This window comes from Thamnophis elegans, chromosome Z (assembly GCF_009769535.1).
Source record: "Thamnophis elegans isolate rThaEle1 chromosome Z, rThaEle1.pri, whole genome shotgun sequence".
Taxonomy (NCBI): Eukaryota; Metazoa; Chordata; class Lepidosauria; order Squamata; family Colubridae; genus Thamnophis; species Thamnophis elegans.
This window is the reverse complement of record NC_045558.1, coordinates 39,018,366-39,031,372: the sequence shown is the minus strand read 5'-3', so window position 1 is coordinate 39,031,372 and position 13,007 is coordinate 39,018,366. Positions and strand designations below refer to the sequence as shown.

The window sequence follows — 13,007 nt, the reverse complement described above, 5'->3', positions numbered from 1 at the left end:
CCCCCAAATATGTGCGGCAGAGATCTGATGACCAGCTGGCTGGCAGGAGGCGCACACACATGCACGGTGGAGCTGACTAGGGTGACAGCTCGCGTGCCCACAGAGAGGGTGCTGCATGTCGCACGAGTGCCATAGGTTCGCCATCACGGCTATAATCTTATTGTGGGATTGTTTATTTTATATAGCCTGCTTTATACAGCTGGCAATGGCATAATATTTTGTTATTGCACTCTGCTGAATTTTTAGCCTTCTAAAACTGTGCACATTTTGACAGTAGGGAAAAAAGTTAATGAAGCTTTTGCCCAACTAAATTTTGATATTAATATCTCAGAGTCTAATAACAAATCAACTACTGCCTACCTAGAGAAAACAGTTAAGAAGGATCACCCGTAACCATCTTTTTGAACCATGTTTGTTTTAAGATCATATTTATAGCGTTGCAAGGAAACAAACATGAGATGGTTACATATTTAAAAAAATACCATTAAAATCTGTTTGGTTAATAATAAGTTCCAATAATTTCTGATAGAAATAACATTTATAGATATATTCATTCAGAAATTTTTTTCTGCCAGTCTATTTCTAAAGAATTAGAATTAAAGCACTTTACCTTTTTTCTTTATTTCTAAACATAATAATAAAGCTGAAAATATTTTTACAACTTGGCTCCTTATAGAATTTTTTTTACTATTTTATTAGCAGAATCCAAACAAAACTGGTAGAACTGAATATCTATGTGGTCAAAAATCATTGGGCAAGATTTTACTGGCTTTAGTTAAATAATAAATATGTATCAACGAGTATTTTAAAGCAAGAGAAGCCACATTTTGGCTCCAGTACATTAAAGAGACATATGTACAGTATGTATTAAACCCTCAGGCATAGCTAGTTGTACAATGTCAAACTGTATAACAACTTATGCATTTCATTTCCCTAAATAAGACTCAATAGGCCAGGCATTGCAAGAATGAATACTATGGGGGTAAGAGTGGGGAATGTGTTACTTGGGCAAGATAAAATTCAATATAGAACTGATTTAGATTATGACATATATATTATGCAAGCCACAGAGTATTCAAATCAAATTCTTTATTCTGAAAATTAATTACATAGTCTCTGACATTATAATTAGCTCTCTTAAAATCAGTCTCTCCTCTAAGACCTGTACATGGTTATTTAATCCACAGTAAGACATTTGATTCTCAAATTCTAGATCAGGAGCATAGTGGAGAAACAAGGAGCTAGATCTGTCCAAATTTCAGACAGTTCTGGAATTAAATGTTTGCCTCTCTCAATATTTTAGAGGTTACTTGTATCTCAGGAAGCCTTGAAGTTACTAAAATAATTGTATTGGACAATCTTTAACTCATATTAATTTTACTCCTGAAAAATTTCCTCATTGCAAGCAGATGAATCTTTTAAATCGTCTGCATATATTTGAATTAGGTTCTCATTAAAAACTAAATAAGCTTTACCAACAAAAATAATTCAAAAGATACTATTTTCACCTAAATGCAAATCTCATGTTTCCTCCTGATAGAATGAAGGTTGCTCGCTTTTAAGCAAAGTCCTAGTATTCAAATGAATCTAATATGTATACTATTCAAACATGAAAATATTAATTATTCTTCATCTTTGAAACATTCTTTAAAATGTTTAGTCCATTTTCCTTAAGGATTATTATAAGCTTTTTTCATGCACCTTAATATTTCTCTTGCAGTACCAATAATTTAAGAAATTATAAACTGAAATCATTCATGTAACACTTCTCATAATTCTTTTTTCCTGTCTTGCTTGAGTGACGAGTTTGAAAGTAGCAATGAATTTTGAGTTTGAGTTTCCTAGCATGTCAAGAATAAGTTCTTTCTTGTGAATATAGCAAAAAAACAAAAACAAACAAACCAGTTGCTAAGCTTTTTTATACCAGTCCTGCTTGCTTATTCAATCATGTTAGACTCTGAGCTAATATGCACTTGAATTCATCAATTGTTGACTGCCACGTCAAATGATATCCTCATATACATAAATGTAACACTATTGTAGGCGGTATTATACTCTTCAAAAAGTCAACAGGAATACCACAAAGATTTCCTTGTTGGCTATGCCTACCAAGAGACCTTTGAGGAAGTCACTGGCAAGGCTTCTTATAAGTGCTGTTCAGAACTAGGAAGAAACCACATCCCACCACATGCTGCTAGTGTTCTTTTACACTATGGTAAACATGTGCAATGACCTCCAAACCCTTCCCTATTACTTCCAGAAACTTTCTTAAACTCTCTGCAATTTGTTTAAAGAAAAGGTATGTCCAAATTAGCTCTTTCTCATATTTATCTATAATCGTTTGGCGGTAGTGTAAATACGATCTGTTTATTTTAAAGATAAAAAGTATTAGATATAAAAGTGCTTCATTTTAAAAGAGAGCCAGTTTGGTCTAATGGTTAAGGCACCAGGTTAGAAAATGAGAGACTGTGAGTTAAAGTCCTATCTTAGACATTAGCAATCACACTTTCTCAGCCCAACTCACCTCACAGGATTATTGTGGTGATGAAAATAGGAGGAGGAAGGTGTGTTGGATATGATCACTGCTATTTGTGAAAATAATAAGGGTACAAATAAGTAAAAGTATATCTCTATGTTAGAATCTTAGCTATCATTCTACAAAGTGTGAACATTCATTTCTGATTTATACTAATGAACTTTCTAATCAAGTTAAGAAAATGAAACCCTAGTTTTAGATAGAATAATTAGTTTAACTTGAGTAGCTGAATACTTTGTTTCAGAGCTGGAATTACTTAAATCTTATGTCTGAGTAAACCAGCTTCAAAAATGAAGTTCATGATCCTGGATCACTGGCTTAAATCATTGTCAGAACTGTGCCTTCATGGACATCCAGGGCTGACACGGCTACAACACAGGATTGTTGTTGAAATCTCTGTTGCTGGGCAGTCCTTTTTGGACCTAAACTATCCCGTAGAGACGGTGATAGAGAAGAGTACATCCTCCTGATCTCAGGGGAGAGCCTCTGATCGATCTAGGAGAAGCTTTTTTTTCAGCTTCAAGAAAAGCAGCCAAAGCTGCATAAGGTTGGGACAGCCCCCCTGCAACGGAAGCAGAGCAGTGTGTCGAAATTGGTGAGATAAATTTTATAATTAGAGAAGAGAACACACAAAAAGTATTTTAGTAATTTTAGTAAAACTAAAATTGAAGATAGAAGAGAGCAAGCGGCAGATTAGCTTGAATTAAAACTATTGTGTTATCTTTTTTTCCCCTTAATTTTGTTTTGTTTCTATGGATGGAAATTTTACAAATGCCTCTTACTTTTAAATTGGATGGGGCCTTTTTCTCCTTCTTCTTCTATTTTCTTCCATTATTTGTATTTGTGGACTAAGAATCTCTTTCCTCTAAATGCTCGGCCAGATCGGAACTTTTAAACACTTTTTTTCACTCTTAAACTTGGAGCTTAAAGAGGGAGCTAAAAGTAGAGAAAAAAAGAAGTAATACTGCCATCTAGAGGCTGGAGGCTTGGTTACATCTGTTATCTCAAGGCCATTGGCTTTGCTTACTGAAAGGGCCAGAGAGAAAACACATCTTATTTATACAGGTGTTCGTTGGAAGTAAAGAGAAAGCCCTGACTTGAAAGATTACATTGAATTTATTTGAAACCTAGCAAAAACTCTTGGATGTCCTAGTGGCAGTGTTTACAATTTGGGAAGATGGTGCAACATGAAGAAGAAGAGGAATTAACATTGCAAAGAATCATGTTAGAAATTTTAAAAATCCTAATAAGCACAGAAAGAATAGAAAAGAATCTGGAGTTTATAGAACAAAGAACAGAAGGAATGGAGGGAAGAGGTGAGAATATTGATGAAACAATGATGAAACTTGAAGATAAGAGTTCAAAATATTGCAGAAAAACATGAACAAAGTGACGAGAAAATTGTTGATGCTGACAGTAAATCGAGAGAGGAGGGAAATGAGACATGTGGAACACTAAAAGGAGAGGTAGATGAACTGGAACTCTATCTCATGTTTCAAAACATAGATGAAGAAAGGGGAAAAAACTTGGCAGAAACAATGAGAGCATTTTACGCAGAAGCACCAGTGATAACCAAAGCCCAGCTGATGAAAGGAACAGATGGAGGGTCTCGAGTTTCTACAAAATATACAATGAACAACAAGTTGCCAAGAGGAGTTCACATAAGACTTATCAAGAAAACATTTAGAATACAGATTCTACAAATGGCAAGAGATATTGGACTGCACTACTAGTAGAAGGATACAGGATGAAATGAAATGTCACAATAAAATTAAGCTAAACATAGTTAAATTTTGAGTATTATGTATAAGACAAAGTAATAATAGTTATAGTTAAACAAATGATTAATAATGATAATAATCCATTTATATATACTAGATTGACAATATGGAATTTTACATAAGCTGTAAGTGAAGACCATAGAGATGATGTGGAAAAGCTTTTTTTAATTAAAAGATAAACAATTCTATATAGAATAGAATATAAAGATGTAATATCATTGGCTGAGTCCAGGATGATGTAATGAAATGCCATAATATAAATTTAGTATGTAGTAATAGCTATTTTCAATGAATGTTTAATAATCATAATAATTATATACATATACATTAGATTGATGATATGAGCAATGGAATGTGATGAAATGTGTAAGCTGACATATTATATTAGAAAAATTATTATAATATAATAATATTGTATATAAATATACTTGATTGACAATATGTGACTTTATATAAAATTTAAGGGATGACTATGGAAAGGATGCACAAAAACCTTGTAACCAATCGACACACTGTATGGAATGGAAGATGTTTTTATGTTATGTGTTGTGTTTGTTTCTATTTGTTTAAAAAATAAAAACTTTAATTAAAAAAAGAACTGTGCCTTCATGTTCAAATTTAGACAAACTACATTTACCTGAAAATAATAGACTAATGACTCTTATTTCTCTTATGGACAAATCCTGGGGGGAGAGGGGGGTGACTAGCTCATTCTCTGGCCACTAAACTGTGCCTTAAATTATATCCAAACATAACCAAAAAGTGTGCATTCAAATAATTGAACTATTACTAATGGTTCAATGCTATCCCTATGAAAAAGCATGTGTGGATGACCTTGGGAGATAAAAGAGTCATAGATGGAATAAACAGCCCACAAAAGTAGGAATGGATTTTCAGAAAGGATTTTCTTAATTTTCCAAATAGTAAAAGGAAAGCAGAGGAAAAATATTTTTGGTTTGCAACATTCTGTTAATTTAACCTTAGGATAATGATAAACTAGTACGCCTCATTGTGCTCCTCATTATCTCTCAGGGATAGCACCCTAATACATTTTCATGCATAATCCAGATTTTTAAAAATATATTGGCATTGACTTTTCTACCAAAAAAGACATTCTTCTCCAGTCCCCATGTTTTGTGTCCAAATTTATTTCTATTCAGAAATGAAAGCCTCAGAGCCCTTGTTCTCATTTCACGTGAAATTCTCCATGTGGCTCAAATTACATAATGTATAGGTACATTAAATATATTCCAAAGAAAAGCAGTCCAACTGAAGAATGTACAGTTAGTACATTCAACCACAACTTAGTCCAAAATTTCTGTTACTAAGCAAGACAACTGTTAAGTGAATTTTGCCTCATTTTACAATCTTTCTTGCCATGGTTGTTACATAAATCACTACAGTGTTAAGTTAGTAACACAGTTGTTAAGTGAATCTGACTTCCCTGTTGACTTTGTCAGAAGGTTGCAAAAGGTGATCATATGACCCTGGGACATCACAACCATCATAAATACATGCCGGTTACCAAACATCTGAATTCTGATTGCATGACCGTGAGGAGGCTGCAATGTTTGTAAATGTGACTTTGTAACCTCTAAGTGAAATCTTCCAAAGATCATGAAAATGCTACAATCCTTTCTGTCCCTGGCAAGATTTAAATAATAGACTCAAAATGGCTATCTTTCTCCCAAAGAATGGATGAAATGGCAATAAACTCCGCATTATCAGTGATCAAACCTGAAAACAGGTTTACATGCAAGGCACCCCCTAATACCCTATATTCCACACATCCTTTTACAGCACTTTTTAATGTAATCCTGTGGAAGTTTTCATTCTTGTAACATTTATTTTTTCTTCTTCTGATTCAACTAAAGCAGCAAATGGAAATAATAGCAGATAAAAGGGTGGGCAGACTAAATGGAAGATGTTTCCCTAGACAGAGTAAGCCCATTTTTGCTTAAAACTTCCAACGAAACATCCTTCAATATTTTTTAGCTCTTCTGTGTAATCTACATTTTGAATCTCCTAAATTCTCCTATTTCTCTTTTAACTGGGCAATTTTTGCTTATTGTACATGGTTTTTCTTACATTAAACATTTCTAGAAAGATTCTAGTAAGCTTTGAATCATTATACCTGCCAAAGTAGATGATTCCCAAATTCTAGTTAATTAATATTAGACTTTCTTCTTGCTATTAAAATATATTCATTTGGTAACCTTCAAATTACTGGGGGGGGGGGGAATTAAGACAACTTGTTGTGAGAAATGATTTTGGCATTCACCTGTGTTTTAATCTCAACATCAGATATTTGTTTCATTTGGCTGAACTAAGTTACCATTTGGGGAAAGTCACAGGAGATTCTTTGTCGCTGGGCCATAAAGCTGTTCTTGCTTATCAGCATTCTAAACTTTTTCCTAAGAATTGCCAGATTTGAGGTCTATTTTCACATTGTGTTTCTTTTCATAAATTAAGTACTCTGTTTTGTTTATGTGGGCAGGAGTAACTAAAAGAATTGGCTGAAATGATAATCAAAGATTTGCTAACTTCTCACTGACACGGTACACTTCAAAACTAGTCCTCAAGAAGTGCATTAAGAGATCTAAATAACTTGCTACTATGAAGGAGAGGCAAGGCTTTCATTGTTAACAAATGTATTCTTATGTCTGAGAATATCTTTGTTGTCATACAGAAGCTATATAGCATGGTCACAATACCAACTTAAAACATGGTAAAACTTACTTTTACATATTTTACTTTTTCATTTTAAATAGGCAGCACTTTGATGAAATGAACTCTCTACTAGAGTACTGCTAGTACACTAGTATACCTGCATGGCATGAATCCAATCTGTGCTAACAATAGTAACACAATGTACAATAAGTTTACACCTTTAGTAGTTAAGGACTTAGTAGAGAAAGACACTAGGTGAGTACTAAGAGTGGGCAAAGCTTCTTGTCTGCTTGCAAGATGCCTAATTACATCCTATTTAAATTAAATTTTGAATAGAAGAAACATAATGAGCTATTTTTATCAATATGTTTCCATAATAAAAGCCTTCAAGATTAACAAATGTATTTAAAAATAAAATTTGGGGCATTAAAAATACAGATATGGTTCCAGCTGATTTAAAATTGATGGCATATCACTGAAATGGTAGAATCTACTACAAAAGCTGCATTTAAGCATCACATCGCATTTAAGGAGACTTTTACAAAGTCTCCTCTGTCTTCCTTCCTCCTTTGCAAGAAAGTAAGCATTAAATGTCATTAATTAGCCATTCAGAACAGTTTTCCATTCTTTTTGAGTGGGATAAATAAAGATACCAAAATCAGATCTAGGTTTTATAATTAAATCTGGCTTAGCTTAAAATAAGTTTGATTTTATATTCCTTTGGATTGAATTAAAATTTTAAAAAGCAGGTATTATATAAAAATGGATAGACATATAATAACATTTTGGGCAAATGATCTATACATCTTTGATTCTTAATAATAAAAGTTAGCATATTCTAACAGCTTGAAAAAAGTAAAATTTGGGTTTTCACATAATCCTCTTCTGTGGCAAAACAATAGGAAGGGAAGTTCAATGTTGCTTCCATATTTGATTAAACATAATTAAATATTATATCTGAAATGAACCTAATCAAACTGCAATTTGTCTTAATTTGCATTAGTAAAAGAAGGCTAGCTTTAGTTTTTGAGGATAGCTCAGGCCATGAAGTAGATCAGAGTTTATAGTTGAGGCATACTATGTAATTTTGATTAATTGAAATCAGAAGTAAACATTCCCAAATTCCCTCCCATAGCTACACTGGAAGAGAAAAGGGAGGGGCATAATAGAAGCCAGGGATTTCTTCCACAAACCTTTGTTTATTGTTATGTCCAATATGAGCTATTAACTTGTCAAATATTTAACAACATATTTGTTCCAGCATGAATATTTTAATTGACTCCAGGCAGAAACTTGGTGTATAAGCTAAATGCAAAGAAAAACATTTATTATCCCCCAACAAATATTGTTATGTTTTAAATCAAGAAATGAAACATGATATCCACTACATCAATAATAAAAACTTTAGCTTCAATTTCCAAATTAGATTAATTTGGTGTTTCAAGAATATTTGCAAATGTAATGAATAAATTAATCTGGAATCCACGTGTCATAATTATGTAATCTGTATAGAGATCCTGTTCTTAGATAGCTTCATATCTGTCATAGTTAAAGGCATACTCTCCATGGTATTTAGGCATGGAATGATTTAGATGTTTACCAGAAAGAATGATGCTTCTACATTTAAGACAATTCTGCTCTTTCACGAAAAAGGTTTAGACAAGAAAGCATCATGTTCCCAGAAAATTTTATCTCACAGTTAAATTATTTGGGAAATTGAATCTTTCTTTCAGGTAAATAGATATTATAGCATTTAATTCAAATATCAGACTAAGTTAAAGGCAATTAGTCTTTGGATTTCAGTTGCCGCTGGGTTCTTCTTAGCTAAGATGCAAATAACAGCACATTTTAAATTGCATCTAATTATATATATACACACATATACATACATACATACATACATACATACATATATACATACATACATACATACATATATGATGTTTACAACCCCCGGTATGCCCGAATATGGGAGCAAGATTACTACTTCCATTCTCTGTCCTTCGGCTCGTCACAAGAGACCATCCAGGCAGAAACCCAATATTTTTACTGTTGCCTTTTTGTTACATTTTGTTGTATTTGTGCTGATAAATAAATAAAGGGAACTAGTATAGATCTATTTCAAGCTATTTAGCTCTCATATTTAACTATTTAGCTTGAAATAGATCTATAATCTATTCAAGCTAAATAGTTAAATATGAGAGCTAAATAGCTTGAAATAGATCTATACTAGTTCCCTTTATTTATTTATCAGCACAAATACAACAAAATGTAACAAAAAGGCAACAGTAAAAATATTGGGTTTCTGCCTGGATGGTCTCTTGTGACGAGCCGAAGGACAGAGAATGGAAGTAGTAATCTTGCTCCCATATTCGGGCATACCGGGGGTTGTTAGATACCTATCACCATTCGCTGATAACGGATAAGAGCCTGTGGCCTAATGGCTAAGATATCTGCCTAGTATGTAATATAGCCCAGGTTCAAATCCCAGTAAGGGTATGGCTAGCTGATGAGAGCTAAATAGCTTGAAATAGATCTATACTAGTCTACCTTTATTTATTTATCAGCACAAATACAACATATATATATATATATATATATGTGTGTGTGTGTGTGTGTGTGTGTATGTGTATATATATATATATATACATACATACACACATACATATACATACACATACACACACACACATATATATACACACACATACATACACACATACATACACATATACATACACACATACATACACATATACATATACAATGTTGTATGCCACAAATCACTTTCATACTAGATGGATAAGAACACAAATATGAGAAACAATCTAATATCCAGTCTCATTCCAAAACCTGATTCCTCAATGTAAGCATCCTAGATGTGTTGGATTCCAACTTCTGATTAGAAATTCTCAGTGGTAATCCCAACATTTCTGGACATCAGGTCAGAAAAAGTTTACTGTACAGTAAGGCAATCAGCAAACATGACAACATCTTACAGATCTAATTGAACAATTCTAAATATATAGGAACCTTTTGGTTTCTTCCATGTAAGAGTTTTCCTGCCAAATCCAAATATTTACTTCTTATATAGTGCCAGTTCATAGAATAGAAATTATAATTAAGAAAGGTATCAACCTAAAACCATCTTAAGGGTTTCACAATAGGGTAAGATTTTAAATTTTGGTCCTCTTTTTCCAAAAATCCCTAACAGTTCAATAGATTCTCTAAAAATATACAATAAAATATTTTAGAGAATTTGAAATTATCATAGTGCTGACAAAGTTTGCAAATGTAACCTGGTTGCATAAGTATCCTTGTGCTGATCACCAAAAGACATATCAGTACATCACATAATATAGTCAGTGGTACATGATGACTGAAGACTAGTGAAATAATTTTATAAGGAGGAGAAAGAGGTGAAAGAATTTCTTCACATAGATTATTTTCTTGAACAATCTCAATTGTTTCTAAAAATTTCTATCCATTCTTCTATTGAAACTCTTTCATTACTATTATTTCATGAGGGGGAGGGTGTGAAACAATTGCTCATATTTTATTTAGGCAATGAATTAATACATCTGTGGAGAAAGTCTAACATTCTTGTCCTGTTTATAATTGATTTGTCAAGTTCTATTCAGTGCAACATGCAAATAACCATATACCCTTCATGAAGGAAAAAACGTTCCTCAGTCTGGCATAGTTTTTTAAGCAGAGAAGTTGAGCAGACTGAATTTTCTTATTCAACTATCCCAAAATCCTGGACTTCATGGACCAGGGAAGACCTACCAAGCAAAATCTCCTGCAATTTGATGACACCTATTCAAATATATATTATAACCAATGGAACTGAAGAGCAATAGTATGCAAAAAGTAAAGTCTAGGACTATTAAATTATCCGAAGTTAAGTACAGAAATGCTTCCAAAAAGTAGTAATTAGTGATAACATCTTAAAGTTTTTCATTTCATGCATATGGAAAACATAAACTGCAAATAGTTAAACTCAGTGATGCATCATGCTGTTTATTTTCCAGAAGTCTAAATTTCAGTTGTTTGTATCTACAAGCAGGACTTTTAGGACCTCAGGGACCACTAAATTCATAATTTTAAATCCCACAGACTACTAATATTAATTTTTAAAAAGATGAATAATATTTAGTGAAATATAAAAAATGCAAATATTTTTTCTGTGGACACCAAAATTTTCTCAGGGACCACAGTGATCCGCAGACCACTGGTTGGTGACCACTATTTTAATCCACCCCCTCAAGCAGAAGATCCTACTCAAACCATCTGGCAATTTTTTTTGAAACCACTGCCAATGTCTCTCTCCAAAGTCAGGATAAGCATCTGCTAGGACCCCAAAATCAAAAGACACAATATTACTTAGGATTACTTTTCAAAGAATGAACTCAAAGGATATGAAGTTCCTTTCTCTTCTAAGTTTGATTTACTTTAGACCAGTCACTCCTGCCTTGTTTATAACATTAAACCCTTTAGAAGTGTATAAAAGTGCTCGTATAAATTCATATAACTATAACTTTATATTAGAGCTACACTCTAAGAAAACTCAGATTTCTTGGAATTATCGTGTTAAATTTAACTAAAGCTCGAGTTTATGCGTGTTTGGACCAAATCCCACTAATGTTATAACGAGGCTGACGCGGATACAACTGCAAGGAGCCGGTCAGGTGCATCTCAAGGATTACGTGTAGACAGACAGGCAAAGAAGAGGGAAGAAGGGAGAGGAAAACATGATGCGATTCAAGATGGGAAGAAGAAACTTACGGCGCTGCCCCGAGCCTGGCACAATCACCGCGAGAAGGCGACTCATTCCCAGGACCGGGCCGGGATGCCGCTGGCATTTGTGCAGCGAGACGAGCCCGACCGTTAGGAAAGCCAGGAGTGAGATCCACATAATGTAGTTTTGTTCTCCTCGGAGGTCGTGCATAGTCCCGGCGCAGAAGCTCGTCACGGAGTCGCTAACCCTGTAGAGACCGTGGCGAAGGCGACAGGGGGATGAACTACCACCCCCACCGAGACGCAGGTAGTAAGCAGCGGAGCCGGAAGGGGAGCGCGGCCACATGTTAGGGAGAACAGAGCCATCCCTCGGCCGAAATCACAGGACGAAGGCGGCAGAAGCGACGCCCTGCTTCTCCAGAGAAACTCTCCATCCGCCTCGGCGCCCCGTTTAACTTTCTTGGATGCTGCTGCTGCTGCCGCCTGCAAAGCAGCTGTTGACAAAAGCCTTTTGTCCGCCTGTCCTGGCAACCAAAACCAAGTTCGCAGCAGAGGAACTAGAAAGAAGAAAGGAAGGTGAAGAACGAAAGCCTATCTGTGCCAAGGTCTCTCTTCTCTGATCTCCGGAGTGTTGGGGAAACTGTCGAGGAATGGCGCGGGTGCTTGGGCATCGAAAGGCTCGCTTGATGCCGGTGTGACTCCCGGCCGGCTGCTCTGTTCCCTTCCTTTCCAGCAGGTTAAGAGCAAAAACCGAAGAGACGTGAGGGAGGGAAAACGGGGAATGGGTGGAGAGCGGGGCGTAGACCTGCCTCCAGCCGCCCTTTGTTTTATAGCAGCGGCTCAGGCTCTCGCCCCTGCCTCTATTGTTCCATTCTGGGCTGCAAAGCCGCGAGCCGCTCTCTCCGCCCTCCGCTCCGTTGCCGCTTGACAATCAACCCACGCTCTTCTCTCCGAGAGCCGCCTAAAGCCCAGATTAGACTTCTCCGTCATTGCCCGTCAGCAAATGTGTGCGCCTGCCTTTCGGAGACGGTTGCATAGCTGTTTCGTGAACACGTCTGTGAACGTTAAACGTTCCGGCTAGGGGGCGCTCAAACAGAGAAGTTGGATCGACCAATCAGCACTCAAGACGCGCACCTCAGCAAAACGCACAATTGGGATTTGGGGGATGTTTGTGTTGGCCCTCTGCAGTCGTCTACAGCCAAGGTACAACTCCTTTGCAGTATAGGTATGTAGCAATGCCAAGCAACTGCATTTAGGCATTGCTTAATATCTGTGCTGAG

General features: G+C 35.4%; 1 protein-coding gene across 1 annotated transcript in view; it reads right to left on the bottom strand.

Moving 5' to 3' along the window:
* ITGB8 (integrin subunit beta 8) overlaps positions 1-12,444 on the bottom strand; it is a 42,631-nt gene extending 30,187 nt beyond the window's left edge. The window contains exon 1 of the mRNA XM_032237293.1: positions 11,776-12,444. Within this exon, the coding sequence (XP_032093184.1) occupies positions 11,776-12,073 (298 nt within the window). The 5' untranslated portion in view covers positions 12,074-12,444. The remainder of the gene's footprint in view (positions 1-11,775) is intronic.
* Positions 12,445-13,007: the final 563 nt, after the last annotated feature.